Source organism: Scheffersomyces amazonensis (assembly GCF_036850825.1).
Source record: "Scheffersomyces amazonensis strain UFMG-HMD-26.3 chromosome Unknown RJT21scaffold_7, whole genome shotgun sequence".
Classification (NCBI taxonomy): Eukaryota; Fungi; Ascomycota; class Pichiomycetes; order Serinales; family Debaryomycetaceae; genus Scheffersomyces; species Scheffersomyces amazonensis.
The window spans coordinates 515,815-539,105 of record NW_027042747.1 but is presented as its reverse complement, the minus strand read 5'-3'; the positions used below and the strand labels follow the sequence as shown (position 1 = coordinate 539,105).

The following is a 23,291-nucleotide window of genomic DNA, read 5'->3' as shown; positions in this document are numbered from 1 at the left end:
TCAACAAAATAATATGCCACCTACTTACTGCCGGGTTCCTATTAATATACGTAATCATATAAACCAATTGCAATGCCATCCGCCGAATTCACCGCTAAAGTATGTAGTATCATGTAAACGCCGAACCTGCATTATATATACTAACTAATTTTTAGGCCGAAGCCGTTCAAAACTTAACCACTCGTCCAGATGATGGCGAATTGTTAAAGTTGTACGCGTTATACAAACAGACCACTGTGGGAGACAATACCACAGCCAAGCCAGGAATCTTTGATTTAAAGGGTAAATACAAATGGCAAGCCTGGAAGGATATTGAAGGTACCAGTCAAGAAGATGCTGAACAGCAATACATTGAATTTGCTACTGAATTGATCGCCAAGTATAGCTCATAGAGAGAATTAATGAGAATGGGTAATGTCATTACTATTAGTAGTAGACTTATTGATATAGACCATTTATAATGTATAGTATAATATAATATGAGTGGTTATTTATTATGGTAGTGTAGAATGTATGTTTATTATGGTGGTGTATTACTACTTACGGAAATCTCTATTTAATGAGAGAGTGGATTCCACAAGGATTAACAAAGGTATCCCCAAATAAGGTGAGTACACGGCCATCAAGTTGAGGATTTGAGGTGAGGTCAATCCAAATGCGGGCCCATCGTTGTAGACTGCAGCTAAGCAAAGTAATGTAGTGAAGGCAGCATTGAATCCGTAGATGATTGAAAACACATAGTAGTTAATGGACTTACGGTTATTCCAGAGTGACCATGCTAGGTAGAAGAATAAAGGTAATTGGAAAGTCAATTCCAATAACCCGGAAATCTTGAACCAGAGGGGCTTTTCAACAAGCAAGAAGTCGTGGTTGGTGGAGATGTGGAAGTCTAAGATATGCTGTGAGACCGGGAGGAGGTATTTGGTGGGGACAATGATGGATGAGTCGATGAGGATAGTGATGGGAATGTGAATGATGTAGTAGGCCAAGTAAAAAGTATCTAACGAGATCATTGTTTGTGTGTTTGTAATTATTAGTGGTACTGGTGGTAGTGGAGGTAACTGTCTCATGCGAAATATTATAGTGAAAAATTTAATTATCGTGATGGTAAAGATTATGGCTATTGCTCCAAATATGATTAGAAGTTTAACACGATCGTCTATTATAAGATATCCAACACTTCGTAGCTTTCCAATAATCAGAATGTCAAGTACTGGTGCTCCTGCCACTAAGAAGCTTAAAATTGATAGCAGTTCAAGTTCAAGTTCAAGTGCTAGTCCATCTGCCAGTCCACTTGCAAATAGTGATATTACTCCAAGTCCAATTCCTACGTCCTCAAAGCGATTAGTTTCATTTATTAACAAATCTAAAGATAAAATACTGAAAGAACCTGTAGTTGAAGAAATCAAAGGCCCATTAGTATGGATCGATTGTGAGATGACGGGATTAGAGGTATTGAAGGATGATCATATTATTGAAATATGTTGTATAATCACCGATGGTGACTTAAATATCATCGATAAAGATGGTTACGAATCAACCGTCTACTATCCTGTTAGTGTGCTTGATAATATGAACCAGTGGTGTATTGAACAGCATGGAAAGTCGGGACTTACTGAGAAAGTACTAGCTAATCCACAACGAACTTTAGAGAAAGTTGAAAAGGAACTATATGATTATATTATAAAATACATTCCTAAGACTAGAACTGGACTATTGGCTGGTAACAGTATTCATATGGATAAATTCTTTATGATGAAAGAATTTCCTAAAGTTATTGAACATTTACATTATAGAGTAATGGATGTAAGTACTATAATGGAATTTGGTTTTCGTCATAATCCCAAATTAATGAAAGTTGCACCTAAGAAAGAGACGCTTCATACTGCTAGATCAGATATTTTAGAGAGTATTAACCAATTAAAATGGTATAAGGAAAACTACTTTAAGTCTGAAGAAGATGTCAACCAGATCATTGAAGCTCATAGGAAGAAAATGGAACAAATTAGGGCTGAAGAGGAACTAAAGGCTGAGCAGATTTTGAATAATATACTGAATCGTTCAGCTGAAAACCTAAAGGATGAGAAGAAAGTAGATAATATGTAAATAGATGACAGTATTATACAGATACTATTTTAAACAAAGCGTACTAGAAAACAATTGTAAATCGGAAAGATAATCCTAAAATAGAATATAGGCAATCCGTAAACTCGAAAAGGGATACAGTCCAACGCATAAAGGTCCAGCAGAAAGGGGCTGGGATATTAGAGGCTGAGACGCTACGAAAGTTTAAAACTACGGCTACTTCCATAAGGCTGAGGAACTATGAAAGCTGAGAACTACGAAACAACTTATATGCACACAAATAGAAGATAAGGCTGTAACAAATATTTAATAGAACCCTTAACAAAGACATGTTACATTAGCTTCTAGAAAAGTTGTATTGTGAATCACAATAAGGTTATAAAATAATAAGTACTAACGGTTACGATTACGCAACCTTTTAATACAACTACGACTATTGTTAAGGTGAATCATCACGATTAATAATATACGGTTGTGTATACTAACCAAAAGTAGTGGTGATGCCCATAACTTAACTACTTTTAGTAATGAGATATGCGCTGACATAATATACGCTTACCTAAGCGAGTACTAAACTCGGCACGGCCGAAGATTATTGAGATGGTACGTCCGTCCGCATTCTTTCATCCTTTTTCTCGCTTTTTTTTCTTTTTTTTTTACCGCTCCAAATAGTTAAGGCCGCCGATTCTCCGATAATAGTTAAACTTTTTTTGTTTTTTCGGTTTGCTGTTTAGTAAGCGCAACCCTGGTGCTAAACACCTGTAGAATCCGTAATCACTGGTCGCTTTTCGGATTTAATGGGTCTGACAAACTCGGCTTAATAAAAAAGTCATTAGTTATACGCAGAAATATTTTCGCAGTTAACTAACAGTATAATACGGCTCGGAATCATATCATTAATTATATAAATAAATAAACATCGCCACCTATATCTTTAAATGTTTAATCTTTATATGTTACTTTAAATAGTTAAAGCCTTCTTGTATTATCTCCACTTCCTTTCACATATATAAACATGTCGGAAACTTACCCTTGGACATTAAAATACGATAATTCATTAAATCAATATTACTATATAAATAATATAGACCAATCAATAACGTTTGATTTACCTTGTGAAGTTAACCATACACCATATTCATCAATGAGTTCTTCAAAGGGAAAATTCTTATCTAAATTAAAGAGAAACAGTAGTAGTACTGGTACTGTTTCTAGTGGATGTTTAACTAATAGCAATAGCAATAGCAATTCAAACACTTCAGTATTATCTAAAATCAGTTCGGTGTTATCTTTGAGATCTTCGAAATCTCATGATTCAACTATAAGACATGAATCTATACAAGAAGAAGAGCCAATAGTGGTTAAGCAATCACAAGCCACTATTCCTACTTCTAATTCTGCTACATATACTCCTCCAAATTCTTCATTGGAATCTTCATTTAATATTTCATTAGAAGAAATAAATAACAATGAAAATGACGATAATTCATCAATAATATCTGGTTTAGACGATGAATATCTCATAAACAATTACTCCAATTTCAGAAATTTCGCTGGTACTTCACTCGTCAATTCTCCATCTCGTATGACAATGATTGAAGATTACGATGTAGAGGAAGAAGAATACGACGAACAAGAATCTATAAACTCATACGAAAGTGAATTTGAAGAAGAAGTCCATTCCTTCTATGATGATTATAATACTTCCTACATACCTGATGATTCCTATTACTATTATCATCCACAAGATGAGCAACAGCAAACTCCAATTCCTACTGATGAAATTCACAAATACAATGTAGACAAAGAATTAGAAAGACGTGACTTACGTTTACAAATTCTTAAAGAATTATACTAAATAATAAGATTATATTAAACAAGCATCTGTGGAGACAAGATCTGAATCATTGTCAGGGTGGTACGGGTATTTTTAACATAATAATTTAATTTTTGTTAATATTAATTAATTTTTTTGCGGTTTTTCGGCGGCTCGGTCATAACCAGCTGCAAATATTCGCTCATCTACAGAAGCTTCATATACATTAATTGTTTATTTTATTGCATATCCAGCAGGTTTCAGGGTTCGGTTCGTGTGGGGTTTTATTTCCGGTGGTTATTTATTTAGACATGTACATAGTTGATATATTTATTTAATACATTTAACATTATTATTGTTAAGATCTGTAGTGGGTAGTGAAATATGGAGAATCTCGTTTGTTGTTGTTTCCGAGCCCGACGCGACATGCGACAATGAGCGACAATGTCTAAAAGTGGAGATACTCATAACCAAATGATGAAGAAGCTCAACACACCACCTGTCAAATGCCAACATCCTACCCCTCCAATGCAATATTACGAATAGAGTAGTTACTACTCCAATTTTGGGTTTTTTAGTGTGTAATGTAATTGTAAATTATAATTTGTAAAGTGTAATTAATCGTTGGCTGTTATTTACATAATTGGTCAATGAGTTAAGTCAAGTAGCTCAACATTATTGACTGTCTATATACATAATCGTAAGTTAAATGGACAAGATTTCATCTTAGAATGCTTAAAGTTTAATTTCAATAAACATTTAGTGTCTTTTGATGAATCCATGATTGTCTTGTCTCTTTCTCTTCGTTTGTTCTAATTTCTTATCGGCTTGTCTGGCTCTTTGAATAGCACTTTGCTTATTCTTTTCCAACATGTCTCCGAAATAATCTCCAATACTTTGATTGGATTTAGCTAAAGTCTCAGCACTTGGCTTGACAAGAGGTGGCATCTTAGCAAATCTTCTAAAAAATCCTGATTTAAATAATATAGCTTGTATGAATGAAAATGCTGAATTGACTGCAAAGTAAAGGACAACAGCAGTTGAGAAATTCTTAGTAATAAATATAGAAGCAAATGGTAATATATTCAACATAGTCTTTATTGGTTTAGACATTTGTTGATTGGCTCCAGTTTCACCACCCATTCTAATCACCATTAAAATTAAAACAGCAGATAAACCTTGTAATCCTAAATAAGGATCAACTTCTGCTAAATTTTGAAACCATAAAGCACCTTGATCTGAAAACCCTTCTACTGGATGATTGGCCATTTTTCTTAAAGCTTGGAAAAATCCATAAGCAAATGGTAATTGCATAATTGGAGCTATACCAGCTAAAGTGCTTACTCCATATTTCTTCATAACCTTTTTTCTTTGTTGCATAGCAATCATACGTTCATTTGCATTTTCAGCAGTTCTAACTTCTTCCATAATAGCATCTAATTCAGGTTTAGCCTTTTGCATTCTAGACATATTGGATGAACTCTTCATATAAAATGGAAATAATGCAAATCTAACACCTAATGAACATACAATAATTGTACCCCACCATGGTAAACCAGTATATACATGACAATACTCTAACATAGTTTCAACTAATGATGTTGGACCCCAACCTTGAGCTAACCCTATTGAATCTAAATATCCAATTTGATCTGAATGTAAAGTAGTTGTGGTTGTAGTGACTACTTCATCAAATGTTGGTAAAGTAGTCGAAATCTCTTTGGCTATTTCACTAGTAGCATTGGTAGTTGTGGAATTGAATCTGACGGAATTACCCATTATCATATTAGACATAATCACAGGTTTATATCCATTAATTATCATTCTATTTGAACTCATAGGCTTAATATTAATCATGGCTTTACTCCCTATATTGGAGAGTCTAGCTATCCCTATTCTTTGCATTTTTGATTTCTCACTATGTCTTGGTTAATTGGGGAACTAGTGCCTCGTGAGAATGTTATCTGCCTATTAATACTATATTATACCTCCAATAGTGTCATATATCTACTGGTGGTTATGGGTTAGTCTCGACTATAATTTGAAAAATTTTTTGGACCGCTTATGTAAGCCACCTGATAGCGACGTCTCTTTCTTACAATTTTACAATTATCCTGATGTTACAGAATAGTGGCTCTACAAGATGATAATAGATGTATAGAGGTGTTGATTGTGTATGTATACGTGTTTGTATGTAATTTTGTTATCGTTGTTGTTTTTATAGTTACTTATGCTAGAAGGAGCCATACTCTTTACACTAGTATAAGTGACTAGTTAAGATGCTACACATTCTATAATACCACTACTTCATTATATAATTCGCTTAGAACACTCTTACCGCTTAAGCTACTTCTACTACTACTACTACTTCTCCTACTACTACTTCTACTACTACCCCTACCAAAATTCATCTCTTCAGTTATTAGCCCATATGGAGAGGGTCGTGTACCTCCACCCAAACCTACCAATATCTGAGACCATTTTAATGTACGTAATATTCATCTCTTATACCTCCTCTCCACTACACCATGTTCGTGGTTAGACTGGTATCTCGAAGTACTCGTATAGCAAAGTCCACATGGCCATTGTGTGCCCCATATGTTTTACGACGTCATTTTGGTTTGTCATCCATAGATATCGACACTCTTGAATCGATTCCGGATCAGATCATAATTGACTACTTTGTAAAAGCACACCTTACTCAGACTAATGATATCCCAACCGTTGAAAAATTAAGTTCATTAGTCAGTAAACTTACCCCTGATGTTCAGGAACAAATCTTTAGTGAGAAAGTACCGTCAAGTTTGTTACTTAATATCAAATTACATACTCTAATATCTGAACTTGCCATTACTGAAAACTATGCTCAAGTATTCAAATTTATTATCAGTTATAGTAGTCAATTACAATCAGAATTAGTTGAAACTTTCTTATTCAATTTATTACAATTAGATAATCTTACTGCTACAACATCATTACTTCACGTTATATATGAAGCTACACCAAACTTAAGACTTTCCAATCAATTCTGGGGATTATTTGTAAATAAAGTTAATGATCTGGGCCATTATTTAGGTAGTATACTTATATATCATCATTTGATAGATCACTACTCATTCTATGACGACCAAAACTATACAACATATGTTCAAGACAATAGTAATATACCATTCTTATTAACACCTACAAGTCTTGAAAATCTTACTATTATATTCAAGAATAACAATGATCCAAGTCGTATAAAGGGACTCGGTGATTATTTCAAACGATTCTATTCGTATGCCAATAATAGAATGACTCTTAAAACATTAAGAGTTTGTCTTGTAGAAGCTTATAGTGATAAAAATGATTTGGAATTGGCCCTAGAAGCCTTTAAAGTTTTAGCCTTTTCAATTCGGTATGGTATATATAATAACAAGCGTCCTGACGAATCAGTACTAATCAACTGGCATAAAATCAATAAGTTTCTGAAAATAGTGAATGCTCTGGGATATTTCTGGAGTCGCAATAATATAGAATTTAATGCTAATCAAGTACCACCATTTCCTAAAAGTCTTCTATCTAATATTGATATTGCTCATAACAAAATCACCTCTGCGGTGTATAATCCTGACTATGAACGCAATATGTATACGAACCAGTTAAATAATAGGTCAAATCCTCTTATCAATGGATCCATCCAAACCAATGATCTCCCTATTTTTCAATCACTCATCACATCCCATATTAAAACTATAAAACAACAGGATCTTAACAGTATTATACCCCAACTTACAACCCTTCTCGGTACCTGTCACTTCCAGTTGACTCCATTTATCATCAATGGACTCTGTCAGAATCAACTATATCAACAAGCTTATACCATACTAACCCAACTCCCACAACAATTCTCAAGGATCCATCTCCGGAACTTGATCAAACTGGAGAATTTCTTTATCATGTTCCATGCATTCAAACTTTATTTCCGTCAGAACAATCTGAACCTGAATCTGAACCTGAACAATCACAGACAGGCCTCAGATATATTCAAATTAATGAATCAAACATTACAATTCTATATAGATATGGATAGGAAATTCCTAGGTAAACTTGCTGGTACTGTATACTCAAGTTATATCGATGCTGCTCTAGCATATGGACAAGTAACCTTAGATGATATTCAATTTCTGTTGGATATGCTCAACCAGAAAGCAGCCGATCCCATGATGATAGATGAGGGTGAATATGAAAAGTTTGAGAGTTTATGTAGTCAGTTAGATCCCAATCCGTATCAGAGGCTCTTTCAGAGGTATAAGCATGCTGTATAGGGGGTTGTGTATAGTGTAGTAATTGTAAATAGTACATAGTACATAGTATTTGTGTATAGTGTATATAGTATAGTACTTATATATAGTGTGTATAGTACGTAGTACTTGTATATAGTACATAGTCTAGTATATAATATATGATATAGTACTTGTGTACAGTATAGTACTTGTGTATAATATAGTACTTGTATATAGTACTTGTGTATACTATATGTACACAGTATAGTATAGCATGTATAGTACACAGTATATCTATATAGTATAGCATGTATAGTACACAGTATATCTATATAGTATAGTATGTATATAGTACTTAGTACATCGTATTCTACATTGTATATAGTATAGCACTTGTATATAGTATATAGTATATAGTATATAGTACACAGTATAGTATACCCTAATCCAGTCTCGGATCGGACATCCGATGAATCTTAACATCACTACTATCAATATCTCCCACTACAGCTATATCCTGCGGAGTTATAAAGATATTCTGAGACTTGGGATACTTCCGAAGCTCTCGTAATAATAACTTAATACTAATGGATCGATTAACTGAATCCATATACACATCGAATTCATCTAGGCCTCTAATTTTAGAATCCATAATCTTCCAAATCGATAATAATAAGGCAATTTGAGCAAATGATTTCTCACCTCCTGATAATGAATCGACCGTTCTTCTTTCCTTATCATTCTTGGTTTGAGCCAATAAGGTTAAAGTCTTCTTATCAAAGGCAAATTCCAAAGTTCCTCGGAATCCTCTTAATCCTAACGCATTTTCAAACGTTCTACTAGCTTGTTGAACACTTGAAAGTATAGTAGTATGTAAGAAATTAAATCGAATATTTAAATCCTTGTCTAATTTCCGACATGTTCTATCTAAATCTTCTAATATTTGATTAGCATTATTTCTCTTTTCTTTAGCTTCAAGTAATTCTCGTTGAACTTCTTCAAGAGATTTCCCAATTTGCTTTTCTGCTTCTCTTATTTGATGTTGAACTTCTGAATATTCAGAGGCTATAGATTCTTGAGTATCTTCTTCAGTAATTGTTACTTCATCTCTACGACATTTCTCTTCAGCAATTCGAATTAATTCATTCAATTTACCTGTCCCTTCTTCAATTTTAGCTTCACATCGTTTAACTTCGATTTCTCGACGATTCCTTTCGATATCATATTGTTGTAAACTATCTTTAAATACTGCTACTTCTGTATCTAAATCAAGTAATTTCTTTTCGGCAGCTTCCTTTTGATCTTTAACTTCAAGTACTTGATCTTTAACAAGCTTTAAAGTATCATTAAGTTCATCAAATTCATTCCTTTTACTCTCCATTTCTTCATCTAATGAAGCAAGAACTCCTTCAGTTCTCAAGATTTGACTCTTAAATTCTTCTATTTGAACCGTTAAGGATTCAACTTTAGAGATATCTCCATCTTCTCGAAGTTTATTCTCAATATTCCCAATTTCAACTTGTAATCGTTGTAATAAAGTATTTCTCTTAATTAATTCATCTTCATATTGTTTAATCTTTGTATTTCTCATTTGTGAAAGTCTTCTTTGTTCTCGTTTACTATCATTTATAAAACTATGAGCCTCATTAATTCCCGTTGTAATTTCTTGTAATTCATATTCAGAATTATTAGTTCCATTAGCAAATTTAGCTAAGAATTGATTATAATATACTGGATCTTGTCTAGTGGTATTACCTGATTGACTAGTTCTTGAACCAGAACTCTTGGAGAATAATGTATATACATTCATAACATTAGGTTGATGACAAAGAGTAGTTGATTGATTTCTATCCTTGGCAATAATGGATTTCTCAATATTATTAGAATCAATGATAGTATATAATACATGATCATTATTAATATTTAACATATCTAAAAAGGTAATTTGATTAGTAGCTTTACCTCGAAGATAATCAAATTTCTCCGGGTTTCTTACAATAATATTATTTCTTAAATTATTACTTCTTAAAATCTTTAAGAGTACTTGACGATCTCCATCATCACATACTAAAAAGGAATCAAGAGTCTTAATTAAAACGGTATTTAATAACGTTTTCCATTCTTTATATTCATCCTTAACTTCAATATAACTTCCAAGTGGTCCAATGGGTTTAAGTTTCTTCCATCCTTTATAATTATTAATTTGATCAATGGCTCGTTTCATTTTACTACTCCATGGAGCATATTGATCCTTAGATGAACGTTCAAGATCCTGCTTTTTCCGATTCAATTGAGCTATAGATTCATGAGCTTGATCGATTTCACTACGAATTCGATCTTGTTCAGAATCTCCTTGTTTTAAATTTTCAAGTTTAGCTCTTGTTTCATCTCTTTCTAATAAGAGTTCACGTCTTTGATCTTGTAATTGTTCTAAATTCTCATGTAAAGTCTCTTTAGATCCTCCATTAATTTCATCTAATCTTCGATGTTCTATCTCTATACCTTCTTCATTCTTAACAATTTGTTGTTTTAATTTATCAATATCTTCTTGTCCCTTAACTATTTCATTATTTAAATCCACCAATTGCTCTCGAAGCGATTGACGAATCGATCGAGTCTCTTCAAACACTTTCTTCTTCTCTTCGAATTCTTTACTTAACTGGTTAACTGAATTATCTAATTCAGGTCTACTTAATTGAGAATTGGCTAAATCATTCTCACACTTCTGCTTTTCATTATCTAAATCATTAATCTCTTGATTCAATCGTTGACGATTAACTTCATATTGCTCGACTTTCCTCTCAACATGATGAACATTATACCAATAAACTTTCCCATGTAAATTAGTTAATTTCTGTCTTAAGAAATCAGATTGTCGATGTCTATTATATACTACGGCAATCTCTTTATACTTTTGACAACATACTTGATAAAATTCTTTAGCTTGTTGAACTTTCCCATCTACTTGAACAATATTTTGCACTGTTCCATCATAATTGGCAAGAATATCATTTATAAATGCTCCTGCCATAAAATAATCATATTTAGTTCTATCAGTTGTTGAAGTTAAGAATTCTCGAGCTTTATCTTGGGAAAGAAACGCTAAGGGATTATCAATGGTTATACTGAATTTATAAAGAATTTCATCAAGCATGGTCTTTTTCGTTGATACAGTTTTACCTAATGCAGATTTAATTGAATAAGAATTGGCTCCTGCTCGTTGAAGTCTTCTTTCAATAATGATTCTTTTCCCGAATAATTCCGGCTTAAATGCTCCTATTCCTTCATTAAGAAATACTATCGATACTCGGGCAGTTGATTTGCCATCTTTGATTAAATCTCTAATTGAATTACCTCTATTTGTATCAGTAGCTTTGGCTCCTAATCCTACCGATATCCCCGTCAATATAGCACTCTTACCTGAACCATTTCTACCAATAATAAAATTAATCTGGGGACCTAGATTGACTTCAAGTGAGTCATGGCACATGAAATTCTTTAATGTGATTCGTTCAATGACTCCTGCTCGAGCAGGTGAATCATCAGCTTCTTCATCTGAATCAGATTCGGACTCTGACTCATCACTCGACTCATCACTCGACTCATTACTGGACTGGTTCTGAGACATTTTACGTCGTTTATGCAGTAGCCGTTGCGACATGAACGTGTCGGCACTTACGCCTCCCTAAAAATATTATAGTTAGTATATGAATTTATCAATATATCAATATATCAATTTGGTGGATGATGTTCGAAATTACTTATACTTACTAGAGACGTGAAAAAGTTGCCTGACTCCGGCATAGGCAGATCCTCGGCGGTCCTTTTCGATCCGTAACTGGTATCTGACCGCGGACTAGACGACATGGACGTATTTGTATATGTTATGAAAGATTTAGACGGTACTACTGGTGATATTTAGTGGATGTTATGAGTAGTTGTTATGAAAAGTCACGGTGGTCTGGGTCATGTGATGGGAAATAAAATAAAAGAGAAGACGCGTAACATGTAAGTTAATGCAATTTGCTGTGCGACGTAACATGTAGTCGAGAGAGTGTAAAGTGTAGAATTTATTCTATGGTGATTTACAGGTTGACGTACATAGATAAAGCACTAATGATTCGTATACTTCTCATTAATATCCTTTACACGATGTGTTCTAGAGATTTTGAATTACAAGGAGGTAATAATCATAGTCATAATTAATAAGTGGGTCGCTACCAGTTATCACTCATATATACCGTCCACACATAAATATACAGTCAACTAAAGATTTGGCTAGTCAATGATGACTTGTTCCTACTCTCTAAGAATCGCTTCATGAGCTTCAAACCGGTCATTTACATGATTTGGTTGCGACTTTGTCCGCTTTTCTGTATTTACTCCATGTTTTGTCTGTTTTCCATTTCTCTAATCGATGTTGTAGATAGATAAGCACTAATCAGCTCAATTGAGTGAAAGGATACTGACTAAAGTTTCTTATATCTGATCTCAGTCAGCCTACTGACTAACTAACAAACTATCTATGCATCTACCTATATATCTATCCGTATAAGCTAAACTATTTAGATATGCTACTTTTATTCATACTTCCGACTATATTTTCAAACCGGTTATTAATTTCCTAGCACTTCCGAGGCTGCTACAATCTATTGTAGTAATTTGACTCATACCCCATTTATTTGTATATGTTATAACACAAACCAAGCTTAATACTTCAACATTATTCAAGTTAAACGACCACCCAACCTGTGCTACCACTATAGATTAAATTTAATAATTGAAATTACACAACCGGTTTGATCATTATTTGCTCGGTTGGACTGAACAAAAAAGGTCGGAAGTATGACCACTTTATATGAAACGATTGCAATAATCGTCGTGTGACTCCTAAAAAAGTCTTCCCACCCTTGTTCATCTCCTTTGTTGTTCTTATTCTTATTCCTATCGTTATTTTTATTCTTATTCTTCTTATTAAGAATACATGTATAGCTGTAGAGATGGTTGATGTTCTTGTGTTATTACTACTAGTGGCCAGCGTAATAGCGTATCCGTTTGGAGGCCAAACGGTTTTAACCCATGAACAAACTACAACCATTGAACCTAAAATCGTTATAGTAGCGATGTTTCAACCAGAACAAGAAGCATGGACTTCTAAGATTGATTTTATTCATAATATAACCGTACCAGGATTATGTCCAAGTTATCCTGAAGTACGGTGTGTTGAAGATTATTCAATCTGTCAGTTCACTACGGGAGAAGGAGAAATTAATGCGGCAACTTCAGTTGCATTTTTACTTTCAAGTCCTTTATTTAATTTTAGTAATACTTATTGGTTATTATCAGGAATTGGAGGTGGAGATCCAACTAAAGTTACTACAGGTTCAGTAACTTTTGCGAAGTATGCTATTCAAGTGGGTTTACAATTTCAAATTGATTCTCGAGAATTATTAAATACTCATCCTGATTGGCCTTCAGGTTATTTTAGTTATGGAACTCAAAATCCATGGGAGTACCCTGATGCAGTTTATGGTACAGAAGTATTTGAAGTTAATGAAAAATTAAGAGATAGAGCTTTAGAATTAGCTGAACAAAATTCAGATTATCTTAATGTAGGTGATGAAGATAACAATAAATTAAGACTGTTTTATGAATTTCCAGCTAATCAACCTCCTAAAATATTAGCTTGTGATGTAACTACAAGTGATAATTATTTTACAGGATCAGTATTGGCAGACTATTATTTAAATCTTACTTCAATAATGACTAATGGAACGGCTAATTATTGTTCTTCAGCTCAAGAAGAAAATGCTTCTTTAGAAGCATTTATAAGAATGGCTAAAGTTGGTAAAGTTAATTTTGAAAGAATAGTTATTATGAGAACTATTTCCAACTTTGTTAAGAGTCCAGATCATTTAAATATGGACCCCATTGATTTCTTCCTTAATTTCCCTAAAGGAACCATTCAACATGCATTAGATAATTTATATATAGGAGGAATCCCATTTGTAAATGATGTAGTTAATAATTGGGAAGATATTTATAAATCAGGTGAATTATTCAAACCTGACAACTACATTGGAGATATCTTAGGTAGTTTAGGTGGTAAACCTGATTTTGGAAAGGATAGTTATCATATAAGTTAACATTATATAATTTGTACTTAATATATTAATACATTTATAGAGTCAATTAATTATTTTAATTAATTATGTAATTAATTTGTGTAACTTAAAGCAGTAACTCATCGTGCTACCGACGGAATATTCTACATTCTCTCATTCCAGTACTTTTGTGAACTTTTATATTTTTATATTTTTAGATTTTTTATATTTTTATATTCCTTATCTTTCGTATCTGCTTTTATATAACCTCCTTTGAAGGACGGGTAACTCTTATTGCCCTTGCCCCTATCTTTTACTCACTGTTTACACGGCCTATCTTTGGAAGGGCCCTGTCATTATTGTTTTGTTCCCAATTGAGGCAATTCCTTCACTAAAGCGGTAACCGCACCATGGAGGCTGAAATTTGATGTACGTTATTTAGCGGAAAGAGTAATTTCACCATTGTTAATTTTTCACTCTACTAGTTACAGAGTAAGATTAATTAATTAAATATTAATTAATTGGTTACTTCATTGATTGATTCATCGATTCATTAAGCCATTACAAGAACTATAAATAGTAGCAATAATGACCTGAAATATTTCATTTTACTTGTCCACTCTTTGATCTGTAGATCTCTTGACTTGTCAGTTCAGTTTAATAACCATATAATGAAGCTCACAAGTGTATTAACTATTGCTTCAGTAATTGGTAGTGCTATTGCACAACCATTATCTTTAGAAAAGCGTGCTATAAATAATACTGCTTTAGAAGATGCTATTCCAGCAACTACTAAGAATAATATTCAAGCTAGTTATGCTAAACCATTTTCTATTTATCAACCTAAAGCATTTATTATTTCCATGTTTGAATTAGAAAGAGATCCATGGTTAGAATCTTTAGATTTTATCCATAATATTACTGTTCCAGGTCTTTCACCAATTTATACAACAATTCATTGTACTACTAATTTTACTATATGTCAAATTACTACTGGTGAAGGAGAAATTAATGCTGCATCATCTGTAACTGCTTTAGGTTTAAATCCATTATTTGATTTATCAAAGACTTACTTTTTAATTGCAGGAATTGCTGGTGGTGAACCTGCTTATACCACTTTAGGAGGGGTTACATTTGCTAAATATGCTGTACAAGTTGGTTTAGAATATCAATTGGCATATCAAGATTATCATGCAGAAGAGCCCGATTGGCTTTCGGGTTATGTACCTTATGGAGTTGATGGTCAATATACTTATCCAGGTAATGTTTATGGTACAGAAGTATTTGAAGTTAATGAAGCTTTAAGAAATAGAGCCGTTGAATTGGCTTTAACTGCTAAATTAAATAATGGTACTACTGCTAATGCTCATATTAGATCTTTATACCCTGATAAAGTAGCTCAAGAATTACCTACCATCTATAAATGTGATGTTGTAACTTCAGATAATTATTTTACTGGGAATGTGTTGAATGATTATTTTGCTAATTTAACTAAAGTATTAACCAATGGCAGTGCTACGTACTGTTCTACGGCTCAAGAAGATAATGCCTCATTAGAAGCTTTTACAAGATTAGATAAATATGGATTGGTTGATTTCGATAGAGTCATTGTGATGAGAACCATTTCCGATTTCTCCAGACCTCCACCATCAATTAATGCCGTAGAATTCTTCTTTAATACATCTCAAGGAGGTATTAGTGCATCTCTTGATAATTTAGTATTGGCTGGAACTCCTATAATTCATGATATCCTTTCTAAATGGGATAGTGTTTATGAGGCAGGAGTTAAGTATGAGTCCAAGAATTATGTAGGAGATATCTTTGGTACTTTAGGAGGTACCCCTAACTTTGGTAAGAAGTCGTTTGAGATTGCTTAGACCATTTTCTTTTCTGTTTCTTTACTTCTTGCGTTACTATTTCATTAACTAATATATGTCCATGGGCTATTTACTATTTACTATGTACTATTGTATACTATACTATTGACTATACTATTAACTATACTATTAACTATACTACTGCTCAAACACAAGCTCGTAGTTGCAGATCAACTTGTCCAAAATGGAATTCATAAATCCAAAGTTATTGACTAACGCTTCTAAACTACTGGCCTCAGTAAGAGCAGGACCAATCACCGTAGCTAAATTCGAAGATGTCATTTTATTATCATCACTAAATTGAGTAATCTTTTGTAAATGATTAAGTAATATCTTTATAGTACTATAATTAAAATTAGGTAATAATTTTAAGATTTCTCGGTACTTTTCAATAAGTTTACCTTCATCAATTTCTACATCTTTGGTCTGTTGTTTTAAATCAAAGAATTCTTCAATAACTTTATCGGTTAATATGGCATCCGGCAATTCTCGGAAATACGATTTAACTATACTGGTTAAGGCATGAACATCATAACTTCTCTCTTTAAAATCAATACCTCCTGTTCTATCGATTATTCCCTTAATATTATTTAATTCACTAATTGACGAACTAATCCGATAAACCCCAACATCTTTAATTCCTTCACTTTCAATCTCTTCAAAAATACTAGTGAGGAATCGAGGACATGAACTTTGTTCTCGAATACATACAATCGATATAGGAATTCCAAATACAAGATTACTATGATTACTATGATTATTACTAGTAACTTTCCCAGTAATACTCTTAGAAAAGAACCAATGACGATTAGCGTAATTCAATTTAACTAACCAATCATTCAGATCATTTTCATTAAGAGCCTGAAAGAAATGACTCTCCTGAGAATTCGAATTAGAACTAGACCCAGATCCAGAACCAGATCCAGAACTCGAATTCAAATTGGAATTATCAGAATCAACTTTAAATGATACTGGTAATAAATATACGGGGAAGATCTTCTTATTTCTTAAGGGAATTACCATATACGGTTTAGATTTTGTTTCAGAAAAGCTATCGGCATCCGGTAATTCACTGATATCAATAATTCTTTCCGATCCACTGATTCCATTAAGTGAAAAGGGTCGAGATTTATTGAAAAGTCCACTGATTTTGAATCGAGAAGTAGAATTCGACTTATACGATAAGGATTGTCGTCTAATACTCGAATTGGATGTCTTTTTATTAAGCGTTACTGTATGGTTGGGGTTGAGGTTGGCAAGACCATTCTTGGCTCCTTCCTTTAATTGTTTCTTCCGATTATCCGCCTGAAGGATCTTATGTTGGACCATTAAAGTCGACTTAAAGAATTTGGATCTGTCTCTCTCGTTGGTGACAAATTCCTTAATGTTGGCGGATTTCACAATGGACTCATTCAATTTCAATAGGAATTCAAAATCCTTCGAATCATAATGATTGAAATCCGCCGGATCATTACTATCGAAATCTTCAACGCCGACTTCTCGAATTAGTTTAAAGATTAAGTATCTCTTATTGAAATTTATACAGTTTTTAAAGAAACTAGGACACTTATTAGTTTCAATAAGATTCTCAATAATCCATCCAAAACATGGTAATAACGGCTCAGGATTCTGAAGGTCTACCATAGTTAAGGTCTTGGGTAATAATTGATCTAAATCTTCAAAAATCGTGGAGGAAGAGCCCGTAAGTGAGTTGGAAGATTTAATCCATAAACTACTAAACATCCGACTCTCGGGCGCATAGATTACGTTGGTTATAGCCGTTTCAATACATGAAGGGATGTTGCCCTTCCGACCTTCAAACACAAACTGATTCTCACTCATCTTCAATTTACTGATTTCTCCCATAATCAATAGCGTCTTCATCCGATCTAATCGCTCATCAATGGAGATATTCAAATCCGTCAATTGACTCAATAAGTACGTGCGGAACTTGAAGTATAATTTAAACAACTTGCGGAACACAAGCGGGAATTTCTTAAGAATTAGCTGTCTTTCCAGGGGATCGATGAGCGTCTCAAAGTAATTAAAGATATTACTAATGACTACGGCTTCATCGGCAGTCCCCACCTTCTGTAAATTGAATTCCAATAGGTTATTATTCTCAAACGCATTCTCAAGAATTCTGTATACTCTAATCCAATCTTCGGCTCGGATTCCCTTATAGAATACGGCCAATAACTTATTGAATTTATGGAGGAATTTCTCGATTTTAAGCACATTCTTATGACTAGGAAGATTTCTATTCATAGGCACTTCGCCTAAGGAATTATTAAATCGGAATTCCTTTATAAGATACTCATCAAACTTCAGAATTTCAATGGGTCTATACGTCTTTTTGACAAATAATTTCTTAAGTTTCTTATAGTAAGTCACTAAACTTTCAAACGACTTCTCAAGATGATTGACAATCTTATTGGAATTATACCATTGAAGGATTTCATTACTAAACAACTTCAAGAGTTTGATGAGAATCCTCTTATTGGTCAAGTCTAGCGAGAAGTACGAATAGAAGTTATTGACAAGCACTATAAGAGCCTTAAGAATATTGATTTGTATCTTAAGAAGTAGCTCATAATCCACCTGTCCCAATTCATTCAAATCAATGGAATTATCTAAATTCCAATTGGGGAATTGCGCATGGGCCAAATAGGCTGCAATGGATTCCTGTCCGGCTTGTTTGGTATAGTAATCTTTCTTCATTACTGAGATGACAGCATTGCCTGAGTTAATGAATCGATGCGCCAACTTCTCTAACAAGTCCTTAGTGGAGATGAACGAAGTATAGTTCAAAAGAAACACAAACCGATACTCCGTAAGATCCAAATTGATATCCTCGTGAAAGTATTTGGAATCAATTAAGAATAGATCAATTAATCGATCGATTGTGGCATATTTGGGAATGAATTTCATGGGTCTTTCATGAGAATTTTGCAGTAATCTCTGTAATTTTATACTGGCTTCCGGCCCATACTTCTTCGGATTAACTGTCGCCATGGTCTTGGGACTAATGGCAAAGTTATTGAACTTATCCGAATTCAATATATCATCCACATCAATGCCCAAGCCTAATCCCGGGATATCATCTTCAAAATCTACATTATCAATATCATCTAAAGTACTAGAGATGCTCGTATTGGTATTTACAGGCAGATCCATTTGGTCCACTATGAAATCATCGATTCTAAACGTTAAATCTTCATCGATAATGAAATTATGTTTGCTGGTCGTCGGATCCAAAAGCTGCTGTAAATGCATCTTATCATCGTTGTTGTAGTACGCCGTAAGCTCATCGTATTTGGCCAAATTGATCTTAAAGTAGTTGTTGTTGAACGTGGGTAATCGTGAGCCTGGATTGAAGTCTCCTCCATTGCCGAACGTGGAGGTGGTAGGAGTGGTAGGGAAACTGGAGGTGATGGTGGGAGTGGTGGGGGGTTCTATTACCGTAGAGACACTTTCTAAACTGGCCGTTGAGGCGGAATTCTTTCGATTTCTAAGGAAACTTAACTCTAGAGGAGTTGAGGGGATTACTGAGGTGGTGGTGGGTAATTTCAAGTACGCTTCCGGTAAATCTGGTTCTAGATTAATGGACAATTTCATGATTTTATCCAAATTAATTGAATCACAATTGATATCGATTAATCGTAAGAGTTTGGCCGTCAATTGCGACGACTCTTCAGTATCATTAAGTAGGGATAAACTCTGTTGTACGTCTCTATCTCCATCTAATTCCGTCAACTCGTGACTCGGCGGCTTCGTGTCTTCGTTGTTAACTCCCAAATACAACACCTGATTCAAACTCTCGTTGGAGAAGATGAAGCCCATATTATCGTATCTTCGTAACACGTCCTCGTTGTATCGAATGATGTCATCATAGTTAATGAGATTGGAAAGATACTCATTCCATCGATTGAACGAGTAGTTGATTCTCTTCCAAATGGATTCTAACTCAAACATATCAATGGCTTTGGCCTTAGTGGTGGTCGTGGTCGTGGTGAGATTGTTATTGATGACTAAATCGCCAAAATACGGGATTACTTTCTCCTTGGGATAGATCTTTCCTAACCCTCTAGGAGCCATAATATGGTAAGAGTCCTTAAAATGGACGGAAGATTCACGAGACTCTTCGCCAAAGGAGCCGGAGCCTGACTTGATTCGACTGGCTTGTGGAGACGACGCGAGGGACGAATCATTCGGTGAAGAATTGGTGGTATTGGTGGTGGTACTACTACTGACGATGGTATTGTTGGCCAAGTGTCTTCTATCCAATTCAAACAATACAGGCGACCAGTCATTCTTAAGAAGCTTAATATACTCTGGCGACACCAACGACCATATCTTAGTCAATCTTAACACCGGCTGAGATAGGATGATGGAGGAGATTCCTAGCCAAGACGACATGTTCCCACTCTTGTCTAACAAACAACCCAAGTCGATCCATTTCTCCAAGAGTCGAGCTTTGCGTTCTAAAGTGGTGGAGGATGAGCTGTGGGAGTTTTCTACAAATAGGTGGTTGACTAAGAGTCGAGATAGGTAATGAATATGATGATCATTGTTGAAGATGAGGGGGTTTTTCTTATAGAAATCCGCCGTAATCGAGGGAGTTATGGACGTTGGTGATGCCGAGGAGTCTCCAATGGACGTGGATAACAATAAGGACTTATCGATATTGGAATTCCAATTGTTGAAGAACTTCAAGTCGATGGCACTGATGACTTTGACGAGTTCGATCAAGTTGATGTCCTTCATGAACGTCGCGGCGTTCAAGTCTTGGAAGGGATCAATGATGCCATCTTCAGCAGTGGTGGTGGCAGTAACAGATGCAGCAGCAGTGACTACCGATCCACTATTGAACTCTGTCGGTGGTGGAGGCGGTCTGCTGTTGACTAAGTTGATCAATAGTTGTTGTTTGGCAAGCATACTTCTCTTGAACACGGCAATCTTGTCGTCATGGGTTAGGATCTCAATGAGATTCAATATATAAGGAGCGATGGTCGACTTCAATAGGAACCCATCAAAGTTCTGTTCGATGTTGTAGAGGATTCGTAACACTCGACTAATAATCAATGGTAAATCGACTGCTCCTTGGAATTTCTCGTCAAGTAGACTACTGATAAAGACAGTTAATAACTTGAGAATCTTTCCAAAATCAGGTAAGATGGGTAGAATGTTGATGATGGATTCAATACATGGCTCATCGAGGGTATTGGTAGAGAAAAGGATGAAATGGAGGATGGACTCTATGGAGTTTATGGTGGCCGAGCTTGTCTGATCGATACAAATGATGGAGGAGGAGAATTGGTGGATCAGCATGTCGTAGCTGAGGTTGGGATGGGGCACGCGAGTGTCCAAGTATGTGAGGGAGAAGTCGTCATTGGTGGGAGTGGAAGTGGAAGCCGTGGTGGGAGTAGCAGTTACAGGGCCATTAATATTGTTGTAGGTGGTGGCGGTCTGAAGAATGGGAGATGCCATATCCTGAAAGGAGACATTGGACGTAGACGTATTGTGATTCCGATACATTTCTCCCGATGACAACGATGCACTGGAGTTGTTATTATGGTTAAGCAATTGAGGAGGAGGGGCAGGAAGTGGGGATCCCGGATCTTCACTATCCACGAGTCTAAAGCACTTAGCATTAACCGAACTGGGGGGTTTATACATATATAAATTGGACCCTTTCAATTCGACTCGGAATAGTTTAAGAGCCAGTTCCTGTACATCGTTCGATTGGGTGTTTAGAATGACATTTAGCCACCCATTCTTAATGACTTTCGTATCATAGTCTGGTTTAATTAGCGATTGAATGGATTTCGTGGCCACTATGGCTCCTGAGGTTCGATTCGTGGTGGATGTCAGAGACGAATTGGTGGAAACAATCAGTTCGGAGTGTTTGTGAGATGAGTAGTATGACGTGTCCGGAGTGTTTGTAGTGTTTGTAGTGGTAGAAGATTCATGAGGTAGTGAATAGTCTTCTTCGCCAATATAACTGTAGTACTCGGGAACCGTAGTGGACTCTGAGTCGTTGATGCTGGGCTCGTAGGTGGAGCTGGCCGATAGACTTCGGCGTTTCTCTCTGTCTCTCCTCAGGTTCCAGATCTTTCTCATGGTTTGGTGGTGTTAGTGTTAGTGTTAGTGTTAGTGATACTGGTGGTGGAGCAATTAGTGGAGCAATTAGTGGAGCAATTAGTGGAGCAATTAGTGAGTGGTGACTATACAGAGACTACAATTACCACACTGAGGAATGACTATTAGCGGGGTGGTGGACGTAGTGACAGTACAGTACAGTTTAGTGAAGTAGTGGGAGTGGTGGTGGTGGTACTGATACTGGTGGTGGTACTGGTACTGGTAGTGGTGCTATTGACGACAAGTGAAATTGTCACTAATTAAAAATTTTTTGGCGCGCTAGCGAGTAGTGATAGTGAAGGAATTAGCGAGAGAGTGAGAGTGGTGGTGAGAGTGGTGAGTGAGTGGGTGAGAGGGAGTAGTGTGAGCGTATGGTTGGGTAGTGTGAGGTGAAGAAGAGTAAGAGTGGCAATGGGTGAGAGTACCGTGTAGTGTACCGTGTAGTGTACCGTGTAGTGTACCGTGTAGTGTACCGTGTAGTAGTGTGTGTAGAGTTTTCTCTATCGCTGTTACTGAACTATTGGCTGGTGAGAGGACAGCAACTCATTACCGTTTAGGGACAGAATGCTTTTCGTCTATTTACGTAAACAAACATCATCGTCTCCACGCTCTAATTACTGGGCATCTTACTGGATAACTTTGCTGGGCATTCTACTGATTCTATAGTTAGTAACTATCTTCTTAATGGCCTAACATATTGTGGGCTAGTGTCCTCTAGCCGTTTGCCTAGTTCGGTATTATGTGATTCCGGCTAATGTCGTTCGCTACGGTATTTATTTTTATTACTCGACGCGTCTGGGGGCCCTCTCCACAAAGTCAAATTGCCTAATTAGGAAAACGCAATCTGGCGCGCTACCACCTGCACAAACAAATCACAATGTAGTAATCTAGTTACAGGTGTAGGTGTAAGGGTAATACAATGGAGGTGGAAGTGTATAAATACAATGTAGTAACAGTGTAGTGTATAGTTAAAGGAAATAGTTAATTTGTAGTAACTAGTACT

The 23,291-nt window shown here is 35.3% G+C and overlaps 10 protein-coding genes across 10 annotated transcripts; 6 read left to right on the top strand and 4 right to left on the bottom strand. All coding sequences in view use genetic code 12, as the record gives it.

Moving 5' to 3' along the window:
- The first annotated feature begins 20 nt into the window (after positions 1–20).
- ACB1 (long-chain fatty acid transporter) lies at positions 21–498 on the top strand. Its single transcript, XM_064882537.1, has 2 exons — positions 21–99; positions 156–498. The coding sequence occupies exons 1-2, from the start codon at positions 73–75 to the stop codon at positions 390–392; spliced, it is 264 nt and encodes an 87-aa protein (XP_064736354.1). The 5' UTR covers positions 21–72; the 3' UTR covers positions 393–498.
- Positions 499–536: 38 nt separating this feature from the next.
- RJT21DRAFT_116075 (uncharacterized protein) lies at positions 537–1,013 on the bottom strand (the record flags this gene model as incomplete). Its single annotated transcript, XM_064880394.1, has 1 exon — positions 537–1,013. One exon carries the CDS (start codon positions 1,011–1,013, stop codon positions 537–539), a length of 477 nt encoding a protein of 158 aa, XP_064736353.1.
- A 190-nt stretch (positions 1,014–1,203) lies between these two features.
- On the top strand, positions 1,204–2,106 carry REX2 (Rex2p; the record flags this gene model as incomplete). The annotated part of the gene is made up of 1 exon (XM_064885580.1): positions 1,204–2,106. The coding sequence occupies one exon, from the start codon at positions 1,204–1,206 to the stop codon at positions 2,104–2,106; it is 903 nt and encodes a 300-aa protein (XP_064736352.1).
- A 600-nt stretch (positions 2,107–2,706) lies between these two features.
- On the top strand, positions 2,707–4,087 carry RJT21DRAFT_54061 (uncharacterized protein). Its single transcript, XM_064884985.1, has one exon. It carries the CDS (start codon positions 3,101–3,103, stop codon positions 3,941–3,943), a length of 843 nt encoding a protein of 280 aa, XP_064736351.1. The 5' UTR covers positions 2,707–3,100; the 3' UTR covers positions 3,944–4,087.
- Positions 4,088–4,228: 141 nt separating this feature from the next.
- RJT21DRAFT_122893 (membrane insertase) lies at positions 4,229–5,905 on the bottom strand. The gene has a single exon (XM_064882536.1). The coding sequence runs from the start codon at positions 5,804–5,806 to the stop codon at positions 4,661–4,663; it is 1,146 nt and encodes a 381-aa protein (XP_064736350.1). The 5' UTR covers positions 5,807–5,905; the 3' UTR covers positions 4,229–4,660.
- A 519-nt stretch (positions 5,906–6,424) lies between these two features.
- On the top strand, positions 6,425–8,442 carry RJT21DRAFT_122892 (uncharacterized protein). Its single transcript, XM_064882535.1, has one exon. It carries the CDS (start codon positions 6,430–6,432, stop codon positions 8,206–8,208), a length of 1,779 nt encoding a protein of 592 aa, XP_064736349.1. The 5' UTR covers positions 6,425–6,429; the 3' UTR covers positions 8,209–8,442.
- On the bottom strand, positions 8,430–11,959 carry SMC6 (DNA repair protein). Its single transcript, XM_064882534.1, has one exon. The coding sequence runs from the start codon at positions 11,825–11,827 to the stop codon at positions 8,609–8,611; it is 3,219 nt and encodes a 1,072-aa protein (XP_064736348.1). The 5' UTR covers positions 11,828–11,959; the 3' UTR covers positions 8,430–8,608.
- A 1,207-nt stretch (positions 11,960–13,166) lies between these two features.
- Positions 13,167–14,312, top strand: RJT21DRAFT_131660 (uncharacterized protein; the record flags this gene model as incomplete). The annotated part of the gene is made up of 1 exon (XM_064883074.1): positions 13,167–14,312. One exon carries the CDS (start codon positions 13,167–13,169, stop codon positions 14,310–14,312), a length of 1,146 nt encoding a protein of 381 aa, XP_064736347.1.
- A 587-nt stretch (positions 14,313–14,899) lies between these two features.
- Positions 14,900–16,209, top strand: NUP (Nupp). Its single transcript, XM_064882533.1, has one exon. It carries the CDS (start codon positions 14,942–14,944, stop codon positions 16,145–16,147), a length of 1,206 nt encoding a protein of 401 aa, XP_064736346.1. The 5' UTR covers positions 14,900–14,941; the 3' UTR covers positions 16,148–16,209.
- BEM2 (Bem2p) lies at positions 16,210–22,515 on the bottom strand. The gene has a single exon (XM_064882532.1). It carries the CDS (start codon positions 22,268–22,270, stop codon positions 16,286–16,288), a length of 5,985 nt encoding a protein of 1,994 aa, XP_064736345.1. The 5' UTR covers positions 22,271–22,515; the 3' UTR covers positions 16,210–16,285.
- Positions 22,516–23,291: the final 776 nt, after the last annotated feature.